Here is a 19,761-nt window from a genome sequence, read left to right on the forward strand (position 1 = left end):
CCCCTTATCTCCAGGATGAAGTCCATGCTTTTCAGCCGCCTCCATGAGAGCCCATTTGACTTGCTCCCTGCCTCCCACCCCACCTGATTCCCATCTCCTTTCTCCTATGCCACCATGGACTGTCAGCTACTTGTGTGGCTTGTAGCTTCATGATACGCACATATGCCAGATGCTTCTCTCACTGCTGCTGTCAACCCACTAGTCCTTGTCCCTGTCATCTCTAATGTGTACTAGCTTCTGTGCTAGGGTTCGCCAGAGAGACAGAACCAATAGGATATGTACATACAAAGAGATTCATTATAAGGAACTGGCTCTTGGTTAGGGAGACTGCTAAGTCCCAAGGTCTCCTGTCAGCAAGACGGTGACCCAGGAGACCCGATGTTTCCATTTGAGTCCAAAGGCAGTGGAAAAAACCAGTACTTAAGGGTATGCAGGCAAGGAGTTCCCACTTAACTACCCATTTTTGTTCTTTTCTGGCCTTCACCTGATTGGGTGGGGCCCACCCATGCTGAAGGGCAATTTGCTTTCCTCAGTCTAGGGATTCAAATGTTAGTATCTGGAAACACCCTCACAGACGAGCCCAGGATATTTGCCCAAATGCTCTAGATACCCTAGGGCCCCAAAAAATTGACATAAAATGTACTAACACCATAAAATATGCTATCACATCTTCCGAACCAAGCTTCCTGCTCCCTGCTTTAATCTCTTCTCAACACAAAGACCAGAGTGACCATTTAAGGTGTTAAGGCAGATGTGGCAAACTGAGGCCCACAGGCCAAAGCTGCCCTGCTGGAAGTTTCTGTGGAGCCCACAAGTTAAGGATGGTTTTTTATGTACTTAAATGGTTGGGGGCGGGGAACTTTAAAAAATAGTGACAAGTAAAAATATGTGAAATTCAGGTTTTAGTGAGCACGAAGAAAGTATTGGAACAAAGCCATTCCTGTTTGTTTAAGCAACATCGATGGCTGCTTTCCTTTTACACCTTCAGAGGTGAGTTGCAACAGAGACTCTATGTATGACCACAAACCCTAAAATATTTACAATTTGACCCATTAAGAAAAAGATTGCTGACCCCCATATTTGAAGTCAAAACCCCCTATGGTTCCTCCTCCCACTCAGAATAAAAGCTGACCTCACATTTGACTGGCCCAGCTGCCTCCCTGACCTCCTTTCCTGATGTCCCCTTGTTTTCAGGAGGCCTCTTACCTTAGGTACTCCCATGCACGGCTCTCTCCAGACCACCCAATCTTCCTCTATCCCAGCATCTTCGAGGCTCACCACTTCGCTCTCCGCTCCTCCCATCTTCCCCATAACACTTTATTTCCACCAGATCAATCAAATTCAGTTGAGATTTTGACTGTCTCCCCGAACTGATTGTAGACTCCACAAAGACAGGAACTCATTTCATGCACTTTTATCACCAGAATCTGGCAGATTGCTTTTAAAAATATTTGCTAGAGTGAAACTTCTTGCAAGACACATTGCTAAAGGCAAGGGAAAAAAAGCAAAAATGAACATTAGGACTTCATCAAGATATAAAGCTTCTGCACAGCAAACAGTTAACAAAACCGAAAGGCAACCTAGGGAATGAGGGAAGATATTTGCAAATGACATAACAAAGAGCTGGTGTCCAAGACCTATAAAGAACTTAAAAAACTGAACACCCAAAAAACAATCCAGTCAAGAAATGGTCAGAAGACATGAGCAGACATCTCTCCAAAGAAGACATACAAATGGCCAACAGTCACATGAAAAAAATGCTTCACATCACTTGGCATCAGGGAAATACAAATCGAAACCACAATGAAATACCACAACACACCAGTCAGAACAGCTAAAATTAACAAGACAGGGAACAACGAATGTTAACAAGGATGCAGAGAAACGGGAGCACACTTACACTGTTGGTGGGAATGCAAGCCGGTGTAGCCACTCTGGAAAACAGTATGGAGTTTCCCCAAGAAGTTAAAAATAGAGCTACCGTATCCAATTGCACTCCTAGGTATTTACCCCAGAGATACAGATGTAGTGATCAGAAGGGGCACCTGCACCCCAGTGTTCATCACAGCAATGTCCACGATAGCCAAACTGGAAGGAGCTGAGATGTCCTTCAACAGATGAATGGATAAAGTTGTGGTTTATATGTACAATGGAATATTACTCAGCCATCATGATGAATACTTACCATTTACATTTACATCGATGTGGATGGAACTGGAGGGTATTCTGCGTGAAGTAAGAGGGACACAAATCATGAAAGACTCTTGACTCTGGGAAACAGGATGATGGAAGGGGAGGTGGGTAGAGGAATGGGGTAACCTGGTGATGGGCGCATTAAGGAGGGCATGTGATGTGATGAGTCCAGGATGTTCTACGCAACTGATGAATCAATGAGCCCTACATCTGAAACTAATGATGTACTATATGTTGGCTACTTGAATTTAAATTTTAAAAAAAGAAAAATATTTGCTAGGGGGGCCTGGTTAGCTCTGTTGGTTAAGCATCTGCCTTTGGCTCAGGTCATGATCCCAGGGTTCTGGGGTCAAGCCCCACGTCAGGCTCCCTGCTCTTTGGAGATCCTGCTTCTCCCTCTCCCTCTGGCTGCCACTCCCCTGCCTGTGCTCTCTCTCTTTCTTTCTCTGTCAAAAACAAAAACAAAAGCAAAAACCTTAAAAAAATACATATACACTTGCTAAGTGAATGAATGAAAACACATTTTGGGGATGGAGGCACATAACGGATGGTCTGCACGATAGTACATTGCTTCCAGAATGTGACCCTCCCCTGGCTGGGCTAATGTCCCCTTTGGAGCCACCTCCTGTGGTGCCAAATCTTGAGTTTCCCCCTACAGAGGCCTGAGATGTGGGGATATTGGGAGCAAGCAAGCAGGCAGAGCAGGTGTGCAGTGATGGAGAAAAGGCTTCTGGGTCACTTTAGTTCACTGAATCCATGCAGAAGATCCATGAGCTATCTCAGGAATCCTACTGACACTTAAGCCAGCTTGAGCTGAGTTTGCAACCAAGACTCCGTATTTGTGCCGGTATTTCTCCTTCGTCAGAGCCCTTTGAGGTCTGAGACCCGTAGTTCTCCATCACTGTGCCACCACGCCCAGTGCTCGGGGTGGCCATCAGAGGCATTGATTCCTTCAACTGTTACTGTCGGAAAAACTAGAGTCTGTAACACATTTCTATATTTGATGACCCTCTGGCCTTCTAGGTCTGGGACCAGCCCCTGCGCTGGCCACTCTCCAGCACCCACGCTGACACAGTGAGCCCTGGAGAGCCCCTATTCTCGTTTACTCTGGAGGGACAGCCTCGCTCTGCAGGCCTTCATCCCAGAAGCTGCTCCTGGGGCTGCCCAGAGCGACAGCCAGAATCCAGGGCTCCCCAAGGTTCTGTTCTCATTCGAGAAGGGGAATTGAGTCCCAGCTGCGATGGGCCCCAAAGTGGCCATTTCCTCTTTAGATAGTTCAAATCGGCAAATCACAGCCTGTGAGCCCTCCTTTCAATCAAAGAGGATGTGTGTGTTGGGAAGGGGGGGAGGGCAGGCCCTTGGGTATGACCCCTCCCCCACCACCTCCCTTCATTAAAACAGCTCTGTTCTCTATGAGATCTTTGCTTTCCTTTCAGCAGAGGATCCTCATGGTGGAGACTTTTCTAGCTGGATGCCTGTTTGGTAGGAAGCTGTAGGTTTTGTGGTCTGGTCTGGCCAACCCGGCTCAAATACACCTGGGCCCTTCCCTAAGCCTCAGCTTCCTAGGAGGCAGAATGGCTACTGTAGAAGGCAGGCATGATTCTAGGAGATGTGACCCCATTTTCCCCACAGTTTCCCCCATTTTCTGGGAAATGGGTGTGTTGGCAGGGGGGCGGAGAGGGGCCATGGTGAGTTCCCAGCAAAATTACAAACAGATGTTCAGATCTCGGCTCGACCTGGCCTGTCAGGTGCAGTCTTGCCCATTCACAAAATTTCAGGATTTCACAAGTATTTAATTTTTTTTTCCCCCTCATTTTCCTCAATAGCCGAATGCATGGTTGACCAGCTTACGCCTGGTAAATATCAGGTCGAAGTTAAGCTTTGCTGGCTTTCTTGTCTCTACATGGCGATTGTACTTGTCACTGGAGTGAACAGTTCCCCTCCTCCGCTGCCCACCCAGAAGCAAAAGAGGAGCGAAATGCAACCAGACAGGCCCCCACCCAGCTGGAGTGAACTCCACCATGTGGCAGCGGCAAGCATTCTCACCCATCAGCTCATGTAAGCAAGACTGCATTTAGTGTGTGGAAGACCATTTAGGAAGGTCCAAGTATAAGGAGGTGGGAGATTGCTCAGATATCAGATCTTTGGTTGTCCAAGTGGGGGGCCCTGTGAGCTTTAAGAGAGGTCTACTCCAGCAGTAATGGGTCAGTGAACCCCTTGGGAGCACATGTTTGCCAAAAGGCCTGTGAGTGGCCCTTGGGTCCCAGGCTAGCCCCATCACTGGGGTTTGTATAGAGAGGACGATAACACTCACACACTTTGCTGACTGCAGTTCTAGGTCCACACCCCAGCAGTTCACATGGGGACCACGGCATTCCCGTGGACCAATCGTAATGGGCAGGGTGTGCCAGGAGAAGCAGGAGAGTTTGTATATTTATTCAATGAACGTCCACTGTGATTGAATTTAGTCTCTGTAATCAGAGAGCTTAAACCCTGGCTCTCCCACTTACTAGCTGTGTGACCTCAGGCGAGTTACTTAACCTCTCTGGGCCTTGGTTTTTTCCATCCAAAAATATGGATACTATTAATACTTCATGAGGCAATTGCGACAAATTAAATTACCAATTTGTTTAAATTGTTTAATTGTTTAATTCGATCCTAGGACAGTGCTTGGCATGAAGAAGCTCCTGAAAAATGTTAGCCATTGTTTTTCTTGTATGCCAGGAGCTGTGCTTGGCCCACGAGATGCAATGGTGGGCAGTGGGTTTCTTCTGGAGCTTCCAGGAAGAGAGATAGGTATCAAGGAATGACATGCATGTCAGAGAGGGAGGCAGTGTTCTGAGATCTCAGAGTGGGGTTACGGGTTAGGAAAGGCTCTTCCCATGGAGATGGCAGGTGAACTGGGTCTAAATTGTGAGTAGGAGTTACTCAGGTGATGAGCAGTAAGGAATGCTCCAGGCAGAAGGAACTGTATATGCAAAGGTCCTGTGTCAGGAGGAAACATAAGAGGAGCAAAAAGAAGGCACTGGAGCAGAGAACAAGGGGGCATGTGAGCAACATGAGGCTGGAGAGGAAGAAGGGTTAAAGCATCGGCTGGCATGTTGGGCATTTGAGTCTTTATCTATAAGCCATGCGTAGGAGCACGTGGGTGGCTCAGTGGGTTAAAGCCTCTGCCTTCGGCTCAGGTCATGATCCCAGGGTCGTGGGATCAAGCCCCACATCAGGCTCTCTGCTCAGCAGGGAGCCTGCTTCCCACCCCCCACCGCCCTGCCTGCCTCTCTGCCTACTTGTGATCTCTATCAAATAAATAAATAAATAAAATCTTAAATTAAAAAAAAAAAAAAGCCATGGGGAGGAGTGCCTGGGTGGCTCAGTCCTTTGAGCGTCTGCCTTCAGTTCAGGGCCGTGATCTCTACATCCTGGGATGAGGCCCCGAGTTAGGTTTCTTACTCAACAGGGAGTCTGCTTCTCTCTCTTTCTCTCTCCCCCTCTCTCTCCTCCTCTTTGCTCTTCCCCGCTGCTCATTCTCTCTCTCTCAAATAAATAAATAAAATCTTTGAAAAATAAAATAAAAACAATGGGTAGTCATTGAATCCTGCATAGGGAGAGAGCTCCTACACTTGAAGCAAGGATTATTCATTGAGGGCTAAGGGGCCTGAGACCCATAGTGGGATTTGCTCTTAAGTTTTAGGATAGATGGACTCAGGGAGTCAGAGGTAAAGCGATTGGGCTCTGCCTACATCTGCAACCCAGTCTCCTCTTAGACTCTGATTATTCCTTGTGCTGTTTTGCACTAAGCAGGAATGAGATGAGACAATCTCAGAGAAGCCAAGTGAATTCCCTAAAGCTACACAACAGCCTGGAGGCAAGGGTTCAATTCTCCTCACTCTCCAACCCCTGTTTTTCCACCTGGCTAATTCGGTGGCCCTGGATGATGGCTTTTGACCTGGACACTCATCTGTAGGGCGCCAGAGGGCAAGAACAGTATGTGTCTTGTGTGCAGCTCATCCCAGTGCCTGGCACTTAGAGCACACTAAATGTGCCCTACCCTGAGAAAGCCCATGGCATTGTCTTAAGGGGACTCGTGTTTCATTCTGCCCATTTGTGGGCACCCATTCATTCCTTATTCCAAATGGTTCTCCCCATAGCCAGTGTCTCATTTTTCTAGGTCAGAGGCCAGGAAACCGCAGCTTGTAGGACAAATCTGGCCCTCCGCCTACTTTTTTAAAGAAAATATTCTTGGCTCACAGCCACACCCATTTATTACATATAGACTATGGCTGTTTCCATCCCAGAGTTGAATATTTGGGACAGATCTACAACGCTGAAAAGATGCCGTCTCTCTGGTCCTTTACAGAAAAAGCTCCTTGATCCTATTCTAGGGAAGGAGTTGCCCTCCGGGGCTTTCTATGATATCTGAGTAGGTTCCTAACCGCCCCCCGACCCAAGAGAATCCTCCAGATTCGGGCTGAGCATTAGAGGAAGTGATGGGACTGGTCTCATTGCTGTGGCCATAGGGCTGTGGGAAACCCCAAGAAACACTGGGCTGGGCTGTGGGAGGGGCTGTCCTCCAAGCCCCCTGGGCGGGTAAAGACAGAGAGGGTAAATGTCAAGTCACCCTGAAATCTAGGACATCTCTCAGGTCCTCGTGCTGCTTAACATCTCTGTTTCCCGGTCATAAAGCCGACATAGACGTCGTTACAGACACTTTTTTAATCTAAAAATATGGGGCAGGAAGACGTATGGGGAAAGAGAAGGGGCTGCCCATCCTTGGGCCACCCAGAGATGAGAGCCGGGAGCCTTTCCTTCGGTGCCTCCTCTGAGCACCCGCCCGCACCTGAAAGTACCCTGTTTACACATCTTTACTTTTGCGCGTGAGTGCTCTGTGCACACCCAGCGTACGTTCGACTTTCACGCCTGGATCGTGCTCCCAGGGGCGGGTTTCCATCAGGATGGAACTGGTCTCTTTTTTCCAGTGTTCCTCTCAAGTCAAGTATCATCGCTTTGCTCTCTGAAGGCATTTGGGGAGCCCTTTCCTGGGCTCCGCCTGCAGACACAGAAACCTGCTCACTTTGAATGCTTGAATATCACAGGGTTTAGGTTTCACGAGAGGTGGTTGTTCTGGTCTTCACGCGGATGGCATGGGCCGTAGTGGTCGTCGCTCCTCGGCAAGCCCATTCAGCTGCTCTGTGTGGAGGCCGAGAAAATTAAGGCCATCCCACCTCAAGTTTAGCTGATGTGGGAAAAAGAGGCAGAAGAAAATCATTAAAATTCCTTACCTACTGACAAGCCCCTGAAACAGACCAAGTGGCTCTCCCCTGGGGACTCAACTGCCCTCACCTTGAGATTTTGTTAAGGACAATCCTACCCTGACCGACCCCCTACCGCAACAGGTCCGACCAGGATCCTGTAAGTCTACTTTAACAATTCCTTTAGGAAACTTAATCTCTAAACCTCCAAGATAGTGTCAACAATCATTCCCAAGCATATGGCCCACTGATACACATCTAAACGGTCTCATGAGAAGATTTTTATTATTGGGAATAAAAAATCTTTCTCCCAACAATAGCTAGCCCCTCAAGGTCCTGGAGACCTTGCTTCCAAAATTCCTTAGAGACTAACATCATCCCTAATCCCCGTTGTCCTCACCTACCGCCAAGTCCATCCCTACTCTGCCTTTAAAAACTCGGACTGAAATTTGATTCGGGGTCCAAGTCCCTACTCCGCTGTGCCGGGTATACTTGGGCCCAAGCTTAAGCTTGTCAAAAAAACCCTCGTGTGATTGCATCGGTGCTTGGCTCCTTGGTGGTCTCTCCAGCGTGAAAACACAGGCATAACACTCTGGTCTTACCTTGAAATCACGTACCTGCCCCTGAGTTATCCCCTTTCCTTTTGCTGGGGGCTTGCTGGCCTGCAGAGGAGAGAGGCTGCATGCGGCTACTCAGCCAGGACCATCGTGGGTGAGAGGCTGGGCTTTTTCCTCTTGTTGCTTGGACCCGGCTCTGCCCCCTACTCTGCATAACCTTGAGCAGGGCACAGCCTCACTTCGAGCCTCAGTTTCCCCAAAGGACTGCGTTCTATGAGCTGATATGATGAAGTATCTGGAGTGTGGCAGAGGCCAAGGAAATGTTAGGCATTTGTATTACGAGGCTTTGCAGGCGAGGAAGCCGAGGCTTGAGAGAGGACACTTGCCCAAGGTCATGCAGCTCATACGTGGCCCGTTATCAGCCCCCTGGCCTTGATTGTTGTCCCCCGAAGGGTCCTGCTCTGGGATGGTTTTCAAAGCTCACAGATGGCATAAAGGACCAGGGGCGGGTTTGTGGTACAGTTTCCTTTTCCCCAGGTTGTACCCGACCCTCTGGAGAAGAAGCTTGTGGCTGCTTCTGGGAGGGGGAGGAAGGGATGCATCTGGGGGATGTGGGACTCTGCCTCCGCTTGTTCCGGAACCCCCCAACACTAGTCCTCCCACCCCAGTGCTGCAGGTGGGGTAACAGCTTCAGATGCCACCCCATTCAGAATTTAGCGAATGGCCAGCTCCCCTGGCCCCATGGCCTGGAAGGGGCCGGTCCCCACTCTAAGGTGACCAAGTCATTTATTTTGCTTTGCCAGAGACTTGCCCAGGTTTAAGCCTGAAAGCCTTGCATCCCCAGAGGTCCTTCAGTAGCAGGCAGACTGGGAAGGTAGGTCCCCCTCCTTTGTCTTCTGTATCTTTAGGACCTCTCCGTTTTTTTCAGAACTGTGGATTTGATTCAGGATGAGCTGGGTTGAGGGCTGAGGGGTGGGGACCCAAGGCAGTCCCAGCAGAGGGACTGTCCCGTCTCTGATGTACCTGGGGGTCTCAGTGTTTCTCTCTATACAGACTGGGGAAGTTTTGGGGAGCTTCCAGAATAGAAATTCTTTTTTTTTTTTTTTTAAGGATTTTATTCATCTATTTAGTTGTGAGAGAGAGAAAGAGAGAGAGAGAGAGAGAGAGCAAGACCAAGTTGGGTGGAGGGGCAGAGGGAGTGGGAGAGGCAGACACCCTACCAATGAGGAAGCCCAATGGGGGGCTCGATCCCAAGACCCTGAGATCATGAGCCACTTCTTGGAAGATTCTCCTGACAACCCCGTCCTCCGCCCAGCGTAGGGTAGGGACCCCTCCTTAGCTCACCGCAGGGTGACACTCTGTTCCTTTGTTCACCTGCCGGCTTCCCCACCAGATGGAAGAGCTCCACGAGGACGGGAGCCCGGAAGAGCTTGCCTTCTGGACCTCAGAGCACCCAGCCTGATGAACGAGTCAGGCTGGGGAGATAAAATAAGCAGGTCTTACCGCAGTGGAATTTGCCATGTAGCTCCTCAGAGCAGGTACTGCTTATGGCTAAAAAGACCACCTGTGCCCCTGGAGGCGGACCCTGAAAGAACGGCTACCTGGATCTGCAAACCTCGGGAAAGTCTGTGCCCCATGGCTTCTCCCACCCGGATTCCCGCCTTGGACAAGAATCTAGAACCATCCTTATTTGCATCCGGTCACTCCCTTCTGTCCAGGGTGGGGCCCTCCTCACCCCTGTTCCCATCACAGTGGGGTTGTGCCTCTCAAGCAGCCCTCCCCAGGAAAGCTTCCGTGTGGTTTTCAGCATGTGCACGGTCACCGGAACCCAAGAGGGTCTGCAGGTCCCGGTCTCCTACTACCCACCCGGTCTCAATCCATACCGCCACCAAAGCTGTCACAAACAAGGGGGTGTGGGCCGTCACGTGGCCCTGTCTGAGTAACCACATTCTCGCTTCCTTCTTTCACACAGACCGTTGAGGGTTGGCGGGGTCCGGGACCACAGCCGGGGTGCCACAGCAGTACTCTGGCTGTGTGGGCTCCGTCCCGGGGTTGCTACGGCAGAGAAGCCGCTTCTCCTGGGCCCTCGAGGCAGCCGTCCCATGCTCTGCTAAGCAAGGTAAGTGCCTGCTCGCCCACCCACGGGGAGCAGTTGGGGAGGGCGGTGGCCCGGGACCAGCCTGGGGCAGGGCCTGAGCTCTGAACCAGAGCCCAGGGGCTCAGGATCAAGGTCATGGCCTTATTTCACTGTGTCTTCTGGATCCCGCTCCCTCCCTCCACTTCCGTCCTAGCCTCCCAGCAGACTTGCCAGCACCAGCTGGCTTGAGGGAGGGGGAGGGGTTCTAAATTTGAAAAAAATCACAGAAATCAGGAACATGTCCCTAAAAATCATACGAGCCCTGCTTTCATGCGAGGCACAGGGAGGTGAGGGGATTGGCTCAGAGCAGAGGTAGGTGTAGATCTGGGTGATTCCAGAAAGGGAGAGGGCAGGTGCAGGCTGTATCCTGAGGCCTCTTAGGCTATGGGTCCATAACAATATTATCTCCAAAGTCATGTTTTTCATGTTTTTTATAAAGTTGAGAAGATGACACTGGTCTGTAGCAAATCATGAATACTAGAATTAGGATACTAACTAATACTGCTAGCGAAAGAGAAAATAATCATAATTAGAATACATAAACAATGATCAGGGCTCCGGTCGCCTGTAATTCTCTTCCTCCTTCTTGACCCTCTTGTTTTCTTCTTTTCCCATCTCGGACTTCCAGCCCCCTGAGACCTGGTCTCTGGGTGGGCAGGGAGCTCAAGAGGTGACCCTCCTGGCCCCAGGCCCCTCAGCCGCTTCCTCTGGGGCTTGCCGGGCCACACCCGAAATGGTAGATGCTTCCCTCACCAGGCTTGGCCAGCGGCCAGCGGAGATTGAAGCCCGGATGGCGGAAGGGACTGGGCTGCCAGGCTGAGCGCCTCCCGGGAAGCTCGGCCAGGCAGGAGCAGGGTCTTCTGAGGGGCCGGGCAGTCATCCAGGAATGCTGTGCCTCCCTTTTGTCAATGAGAAAATTGAGGCTCAAAGGGGAGAAGCAGCCCCATCGTGGCCTGGATGGGAGGTGGCTGGCCTTGGACTCACTGCCCGCCCCCATCTAGCCGCAGAACCCTCGTGGAGCCCAGGGTGACCCCAGCCGTGGTCTCTTGGTCTCCTTTGCTGAGCTTGAACAAAAGGACGGCAGTGGGACCTGGGGCTCAGGCTAGAAGGAGACAGGATGGCTGGAGTGTGTCGGTGCGTCTGTGTGCTGGTCCATCTGCCTGTCCATACACAGTTCTCCAGACAATCCTCAGTTGGTAAACTAAAACCAAGTGTGGGTCTCTTTGAATTCATTTGTGCAAAATACCTTGCCTCCTCTATGCTAGGCTGCCGAATTCAGGGTCCGGATGGTAAAAGTTGGTTTTGTTTTGTTTTGTTTTGCTTTGGTGGGTGCAGGAGAACAAATCTTAGCCATCACTGTGCCCCGTGTTCCTGCACAGGGCTACGGAACCGTAAACAGGCGTATCTGCGGTATCAGTTTAGGGGGATGGGTGGTCATTAGGTAAAAAAGCAGCCAGAAAGGGCTCCTTGATGGGGTCAGTGGCGATGATGAGAAAAGTCAGGAAGGGCAGGACAGCAAGCCCAGTGCAAGAACACACATGTCGGTTGCCTCTATCCCATTCCTGAGTCCCCTCCTGCAATGGGCCTTTGGTGAGCCCCCAGGAGGCCAGGCCTGCCAGTGCTGGGGACCTGGTGGAGACCCTGTCCTCCGAAAGCTTACAGTCTGGTGGGGGTGGGGGTGGGGCAGCACTGTGCCTGTGCCCCACTGGGCAAATGTCACAATACCGGCTAAGTACCTGCCTGTCTGCTAAGCCCTGAGCATGGGGCGTGAGCAGCAGGACATCTGTGGTTCCCATTCTCTTGAAGTTTATGGGTCAATGGGAATGGAGTGTTAGATAGTAAACAACATTTTAACGATTTAAACAATGGGACCGGTTAATTGTGCCTGAGGCAATCCAGGTTGGCTTCTTGGAGGAGGCATCATTTGCTCAGCTCTGGAGAACAGATGATAGGAGGCTGTGACTGTGAGTTGGATCTGGAATGAAAACAGCCAGGGGCAAGTTGCTGAGCCCTCTCCTACTAGGTGCCAAGTGGGTCTCGGTTTCTCTCTCGCATCTTTCACGTGCAGTTAGTAGAGGAGGTGCTAGGGCCTGGGTGAGCCAGTGATTCATGCATAGCTCTTAGATCAGTCCCTGGAGCATGGTTTACACTTGATTCCTGTGATTTGCAAGCTGGGGTTGGCCCGGGGTTTGGTGTAGAGACAGTTTTCTAGGACTCCCTATCCCCGCCCTCGCTGTCAGACAAGATCAGAGGTACGTCAAAGCTATTCCAGGGTGGGGTTTTTTCCAGGCTACGGCCCAAATGCAGAATGACAGAGACAACAGCTTGCCATTATGGAGCACTTCCTGTGTGCTAAACACTCAACCTGAACCAGCTCACTTCAACCCGCAGCCACCCCACAAAGTGTATGTGCTATCATTGTCCTTGTGTTCCAGATGTGGGCCCTGGGGCTCAGAGAGGTGAGTTCAGTTGCTCAAGGTCACACAGCTTGTGCATGCCAGAGCTGAGCCTTGATCGGGTTTGACGCTGGACCTGATGCCGAGTTGGGCCAGGGCCTGTCCTGGCTGCCAGGACTGAGAACTGCCCTGGTGTCAGCAGGGGGTGGAAGGAGTGGGGTACACCTGGGGCTCGGTTTGACCTAATTGCTGATCTGGAGCCTCCCCTTCTCTCGGCTTGCTCTTCAATCCACACCCTGAGATGCTTTGTCTTTCCAGTCCCAAGCTTCCAGTCCCAAGCTTCCAAACTCTTGAGTGCAGGGATTCCCGGGATCCAAGATTCTGACTCTGAAGTCCCAAGCTTCTTGGAACTGCCATGGTGTCCTTCCTGAGCAGCGCTGGGGTTGCCGCCTGCAGCTGTGTCTGGAGCAGGGCACGGCCGCCCGCCCCCTCCGCTGCCCCTGCCGGCAGCCTGCCCCTCCACAGCCTGGGTGGGGCCCCAGCAAAGCAACCTGGTTTTAGGGTAAAAGACAGGAAATGGGCCATATCTGACCTACTCCGCTAGACAAGCAGGAAGACAGGACGTAGCAGCTCTTTGCCCCTCTCTCAGAGCCCCTCTCCTGTGGTGAGTGACCGCCTTCCTGCCTCTGGGAAGAGAAAGGTGTAAGGGGAGGGCTTCACCACTCTGAGGAATTGCCTTCAGTCTTTTGAGCCTTGCTGTCCTCATCTGTGTAATGGGAATCGTAGCACCCAGTGCTGGTGTGGAATGGTCCAGCCTTCTGATACGCCGTTCTCATTGTATAACTATACATTGATCTTAGCAAATATTAAAGTCAGGATCTTACTTGCCAGACACAGTGCTCACACTCCGCCCCTCTCCTTGCCACCTGCACAGCCCCCTCAGAGCCCCAGAAACCCCGGGAGCTGGATTTTCTTCCTGTAGAATGAGCGGATGCCTGCCCAGCTGCAGCCTGGCTCATGGCTGTGGTGTTCATGGTCCCTGTCATCCCTCTCCCTTGAAGCCTGTGGAGTGGCAGGCACCAGGCTGAGGTGACCAGCCTGAGGCTGAGGGACTGAGGCCAGGGATAAGGGGATGAGAGGTTTTGAGCGCTAACAGTGGGAACACCCTGGACGAGGTTGTCGCCCCCAAATAGACCTGGGCTGGGAGATGGGGCTTTCCTGGTGTGCCCTGTCTTATCTCCACACACACGGCGCTCTCTGCTCTCCTGCAGGACCCCATGGCATCTCTCACTGCCCCTGGGGGAGGTAGAGAGGCCACCGCGGCCACACCTTCCCTGACCCTGAGCTTTCTCTTTCCTCTGCATCTCTGTCCGCAGCCCCGAAGAGGGTCCCCCGGTAAAACACCCCTACTGGATGCCAGATATCAGAGACCTTCCCTGCAGCATGCTATCTGATTCTCAGATCCTTTCTTTCTTTCTTTGTCAGAGAGAGAGAGAGAGAGAGAGAGAGAGAGAGAGAGAGAAATGAGTGTGCTCACAAGCAGGCAGAGTGGCAGGCAGAGGCAGAGAGAGAAGCAGGCTCCCTGCCGAGCAAGTAGCCCGATGCAGGACTGGATCCCAGGACCCTGGGATCATGACCTGAGCCAAAGGCAGAGGCTTAACCCACTGAGCCATCCAGACGTATTCTTTCAAGCCAGATTGCCTATTTTACAGTTAGGGAAACTTAGGCAACCTGCTAGGGTTACACTGCTGCTGAGTGGTCTCCCCTCCAAGCTGCCTGTGCATGCTGGGCACGGTGGGGATGGGCACAGGGAGAGGGCAGCTGCCCCTTCCACGCCTTCCTCCCCGCCTCTAGACTACAGAAAGTTGGGTCCTGACTCATCAAGGTGCATCCTCCACCCAGGAACCGGGGGTGGGGCCTTTTGTTTTTGTCCCCACCCTCTCTGCTTCCAGGAAGTGGCTGAGGGCTCTGCCTTCCAGGAACCAAGAACTGCCAAGTGGGGGTGGTGGGTACAAGTCTTGGTAATTTTGAAATACAGATCCTAAAGTTCACCCTGCCTCCCCCACAAGCAACGTAAGGCAGAGATTACCCCCAAGCAGGAACTCCACCCCTGCGCAAAGACACTCTGCCTCCTAAAGGCGGGTTGGGAGGCAAAAAAATGCACATGCGCATGTGTGTGGGGGGAGGGATACATTTATTAAGCCCCTACTGCAAGCCTGGAGCTTTGGAGTCCATCATCTGAGTCCATCATTCCTTTAATAGCTCAATGAGATAGATGCAGATTGGTATCCCCATTTTACAGATGAGAAAACCGAGGCTCAGAAATTCAAGATCATACAGCTTAGAAGGAACAGCGCTGGGATCTGAACATGTTTTTGTCTGACCACATGGTCTGTGTCTCAGTTCTGTGCCCGGCATAGCACCTAGTTCATATGGGACAGAACTTTCTGGATGAGATGGCCCTCAAGGTCCTTCTTCTTCCTCTTCTCCTTCTTCTTCAAGATTTATTTATTTATTGAGGTGGGAGGGGCAGGGGGAGAAGGGGAGAGAGAATCTCAAGGAGACTCCGTGTGGAGCGCTAAGTTGACCGGGAGCTTGATCCCACGACCCTGAGATCATGACCTGAGCCAAAATCAAGAGTCAGATGCCTAACCGACCGAACCACCCAGCTTCCCCAAGGTCCTTCTTATTCTTACCCTGCCTTCCTTCTCTCAACTGGGTCCCCAATCCCAGCCACAGAAACCAAAACCAGCCAGCTAAGATCCCCAATCCCAGCCACAGAAACCAAAACCAGCCAGCTAAGATCCCCAATCCCAGCCACAGAAACCAAAACCAGCCAGCTAAGGTTTCTTCCAAGCCATTCAGCTAGGTCAGGTTTCTCCACAGAGCTTCCTGCCCTTCCCTGGGCTCCAGTCTGATCTCTGCCACTTGCCAGCTGTGTGCCTTTGGGCAAACTGCTTTACCTGTCTGAGCCTTATCCCTCCTCAATAAAATGAAAACAGTTGTGAAGGCCTGATGTGTCTGGTGCCGGTATCCTAAAGTTTGGTTTAAGGAATTATTTTAAGACATGATCAGAGTGACATTTTATTTATTTATTTTTAAAGATTTTATTTATTTATTTACAGATAGAGATCACAAGTAGGCAGAGAGGCAGGCGGGAGTGGGGGAGCAGGCTCCCCGCCGAACAGAGAGCCCAATATGGGGCTTGATCCCAGGACCCTGAGATCATGACCCAAGCTGAAGGCAGAGGCTTTAACCCACTGAACCTCCCAGACACCCCAGGGTGACATTTTAGAAACTAACATCAACTAACAGGTGAAGGAGATCAAGTTGAGCCTGGAAGCTATGGAACCTATGAGTAAGCTACAGTCACTCAAAGGAGGAAGAACTGGTTTGCTCTAAATTATGTGAGGTACAAGGGAAATATTGGAAATGACCCAGGCTCTGCTCCAGACACAGTGCTTGGGATTGTGCCCTGCTGAGGGTATAAGGTCCAAGAAAACCAGGAATACCTCAATCCTGGCCCAGAACACAGCTGTCACTCCCCACAGGTTCTTCAAGTGCATGATTCTGAATCCCGCAAATAACCCACTAGTGCAGGGGGACCATGAGGAGAGCACGGGTGTTCACAATGCCAGGAAGAAAGACCAAGGAGAGGGTTGAAAGGAGAGGCACTCTTCTTTCTGGGCTGGTCAGGGGGCAGAAGCCTTCTAGGAGAATGGGCCCCCAGGCAAATGAGGGGACTGTCAGCTCCTGGAGGGCAGGACTGTTCTGAAGAGATGGGAGTTTTCTCCTGGCCCCAAATGGTTCAGTTGAAGGCTCTGGGCCCTTACAGACTTACAGGAGAGGCTTACTGATGGAGCCCAAGTAGCTGCCCTTTGCTGGAGCTTGCAATGGGAACGAAGGACTAAGGGCTTCGTTCGTAGGCACTGCCTGTTTTGACCTCACAATAAACTATGAGGTAGGTACCGTCATCCCAGTTGTGGAAATGGGGACAAAACCAAGCAGAGACACTGAGAGAGGATGGGAAAAACCGAGAATCTGAGGGACAGGCCAGCCCTGTTTAGGGCAGGAGCCAATTCGAAGGAAAGTAGGAGAGAGGGATGTGGAGACATGGGTCAGGAGCAGACTCCAAAAGGCCCCAAAGGCCCAAACAAGCAGCTTGATCCTGTTGACTCATGGTCTCCAGACTCGCTGGCTTGTGGACCCCATCCGTGGACAATATATGTACATGGCTCTATCCATGAATTGTAAGCAGGCACTACTGGGCTCGTGATAGATGATGAATGTGTGCAAGACTAGAAATCACAAGGGGTGACATAACTGTTTAATGAGAAACTCTGTGAGTTTTTTTCTATAGCTCAGTGGACTGTCTTGCCTACAGTTTTGCAGTTTGAATCACCAAGGGTAGGGAGGTAAAATTTCTAGGCACCATAGAGGAGAGTGGCGGGGCCCTCCGGAGGAACTATGGATGTCGCTAAACAATGATAGTTGCTCTTTGCGGGGGAGGCCCTGTGTACCAGGCATGCGCTGGGTCCTGTAGATGCTTGACGCTAGGTGCCTGCCCCATCAGACGTACTCCTGGCTCTGGCTGTCCACCAATGCAGTAGAGGGGGCTTGGCAAGCCCAAGGGTGAGGCTGTCCTGATGTCCCTCTGTCTATGTCTCCCCCCAGGTGCCATGTCTCTGCAAGTCCTCCTTCTTCTGATTTTGCTGGGCCCTGACAGCAGCCTCCAGCTGTGGGGGATAGGGAAGAATGGAACTCAGGAGGCCCCAGACGCCCTGCTCGCCCGGGGCCGGAGACAGGTGGATGAGGACCAGGAAGAGGACTCGTATGACTATGTTACAGAAGGCACAGGCCCTCCAGAAATGCTTACAGATAACCCTGGGTCTTTGGCCCTGACCCCAAAACTTCTGGCGGAGTTGGCAACATTGGGGCATGGAAATCCTGAGCCAGACACTCTGGAGGTGGCCACAGGGAAGTCGGCTAGCCTGGATGCAGGAGGGGTGACCTTGGGGAATATGAGCATGGAAGTGACCACACAAGGCATTCCTGTCACACTGAACCCACTGACCAAAGAACCGGCCACTACATTACCTCTCATCACAGAGGCTCCATCCACAGAGGGGGCTCTGTCTACAGAGCGGGCCACTACTGAGGCTCTGTCCACAGAGCCAGCAGCCACAGAGGCACTGACCACGCAACCTGCGGACACAGAGGCCCCGTCCATGAAGTCTACTGTCATGGAGATGCTGTCCACAGTGCCAGAAGCCACAGATGCCCTGTCCACGGAGCCTACTGCCACAGAAGCCCCGTCCATGAAGTCTACTGTCATGGAGATGCTGTCCACAGGGCCAGAAGCCACAAACGCCCTGTCCACGGAGCCAAATGCCACAGAGCCCCTGTCCACAGATCCAGCCACCACCATAGGGCACCTAACCACCGTCCCTCTTGTGACCTCTGATCCTCAAAACAGCACCACTGTGGCAGCGGGCAATTTGTCCGCTGTCCTCACTGAACAATGGAAAAACAGGCAGCGTCTCTCCCCACAGAGCTCCGTGGCCCCCATCCCCATGGGGGCCCCAGACCGCATCCCTGTGAAGCAGTGCCTACTGGCCATCCTCATCTTGGCCCTGGTAGCCACAACCTTTCTCGTGTGCACCGTAGTGCTGGCCGTCCGCCTCTCCCGCAAGAATCACATGTACCCCGTGCGCAATTATTCCCCCACCGAGATGGTCTGCATTTCATCCCTGCTGCCTGAGGGGGGCGAGCTGCCCCCTGCCACTGCCAATGGGGGCCTGCTCAATGCCAAGAGCCAGGGCCTAAAGGCGGAGCCTGGGGAGGGCCGAGATGGGGACGACCTCACCTTGCAGAGCTTCCTCCCTTAACTCCTCCGCTCGTCCACCTGAGCAGGACCCTGGCCTCATCACTGCCTCCAGGGCTCACCGGGCCACCACCGATCACCCAGGCTCTGTTCCATGGTCTTGGTTTCCTTGGGGCCCCCAGGGATGGGGATCTTTAGGACAGGGTTGCCCCACAGGCCCCAAAGGGGCTGAACTCCTGTAGCCAAAGCAGGACTGGTGAGCGAGCTGCCTTGGTCTCCCTCCTGCTTCCAGTGGAGGCTGGGGAGGTCCCCCCACCTCCCTACCTCCCACCTGTCTGGGCTCCCTCTAATGCCTCTAGCCACTGAGGTCTCCTTCCCTAGCACCCAGGGAAGACCCAGAGTCTTCTGGCTGCGCCGGTCACTGTACGGGAATGGGCATTTGGGAGAGGGGTGCCAGGTTCCGCAGGCCTTTCACAATCACCCCTGCACTTGAGGGCAGCTTGGCTTTTCTTGGGCGTCTCCCCAGGGAGCCCAGGGTGAGATCCTGGCCCGAGGTCTGGGGTGTACTTGGAGAGGCTTCTTTGAGGCTGTGTGGACCAACGAGCTTCCTTCTGGGGACAGAATACCCCTTTCCTGCCCTCTCTCGTCTGCCCCTGTGCCCACGTTTTAGGGAGGGCTCTGTCTTATTCACTGACGTGGCCTACTCCCCAGCCCAGAGCCTGGTACAGCGTAGGCCTTTAATAAATATTTGATGAACAAATGATGCCTGAATGTCTCAGGGTATCAGGGTGCCTCCTTCTGGTGGGGATTGGTCCTTTGCTGTTCAACCCAGCCCCCTCCAGGAAGCCCCCTGTCCGGGCCTAAAGTTGACTTCAGCATTGTCTCTTAGACACTGGGACATACTGGCACATCCTAGGGCAGCTGGGGAAGGTTTTAGGCTGTCATGGGGACACGGAGGCTGTTCCCTGAATCTATTTTATTCAACTCACCCCGTGACCTAGTTCTGGCCTACAGAATTTGTCCCCCACCCCCTCAAATCTCAGACAAACGTCAAGGCCATCCTCCCTGGAAACCCACCATGACCTCTGGCTTCTATAGGGGGCCTGTCTCCCATTTAACACTCACCCCTCACAGGGCTGAGCACAGCTGCAGCCTATAAGGTTTCTGTACAAAGTCTGGGGCCAGCAAACCTTAAACGGCCAGACCAAAAAAATTTTACGTTTTGGAGACCACGTGGTCTCAGCTGCAACTTCTCAACCCCATCCTCCGTCCTCGTAGATCGAATGCGGTGCTGGACGGCGTGTCACCAATGAATGGGGTGGGCTGGGTTCTAAATCAAACTCTATTTACAAGCAGGCGGCAGGCTCTTTGTTTGCTGACCCCCAATTTAAGCATTGGGGGAGCA

At 52.2% G+C, this 19,761-nt stretch overlaps 1 protein-coding gene and 1 long non-coding RNA gene across 2 annotated transcripts; one reads left to right on the plus strand and one right to left on the minus strand.

The window, feature by feature from the left end:
• Positions 1-6,599: 6,599 nt before the first annotated feature.
• On the minus strand, positions 6,600-9,869 carry LOC116571790. Its single transcript, XR_004277993.1, has 3 exons — positions 9,344-9,869; positions 8,060-8,294; positions 6,600-7,426 (listed from the first exon to the last, which is right to left on the minus strand). It is a non-coding gene; the product is annotated as an uncharacterized LOC116571790 (long non-coding RNA).
• Positions 8,741-19,127, plus strand: SELPLG (selectin P ligand). The gene is made up of 3 exons (XM_032310134.1): positions 8,741-8,873; positions 9,972-10,118; positions 17,207-19,127. Exon 3 carries the CDS (start codon positions 17,212-17,214, stop codon positions 18,418-18,420), a length of 1,209 nt encoding a protein of 402 aa, XP_032166025.1. The 5' UTR covers positions 8,741-8,873; positions 9,972-10,118; positions 17,207-17,211; the 3' UTR covers positions 18,421-19,127.
• Positions 19,128-19,761: the final 634 nt, after the last annotated feature.

This window comes from Mustela erminea, chromosome 13, assembly GCF_009829155.1.
Source record: "Mustela erminea isolate mMusErm1 chromosome 13, mMusErm1.Pri, whole genome shotgun sequence".
In the NCBI taxonomy this organism is placed as follows: domain Eukaryota; kingdom Metazoa; phylum Chordata; class Mammalia; order Carnivora; family Mustelidae; genus Mustela; species Mustela erminea.

Excerpts from the sequence above, each read along its gene's own strand:
- SELPLG (XM_032310134.1), top strand. The coding sequence starts at position 17,212 with ATGTCTCTGCAAGTCCTCCTTCTTCTGATTTTGCTGGGCCCTGACAGC.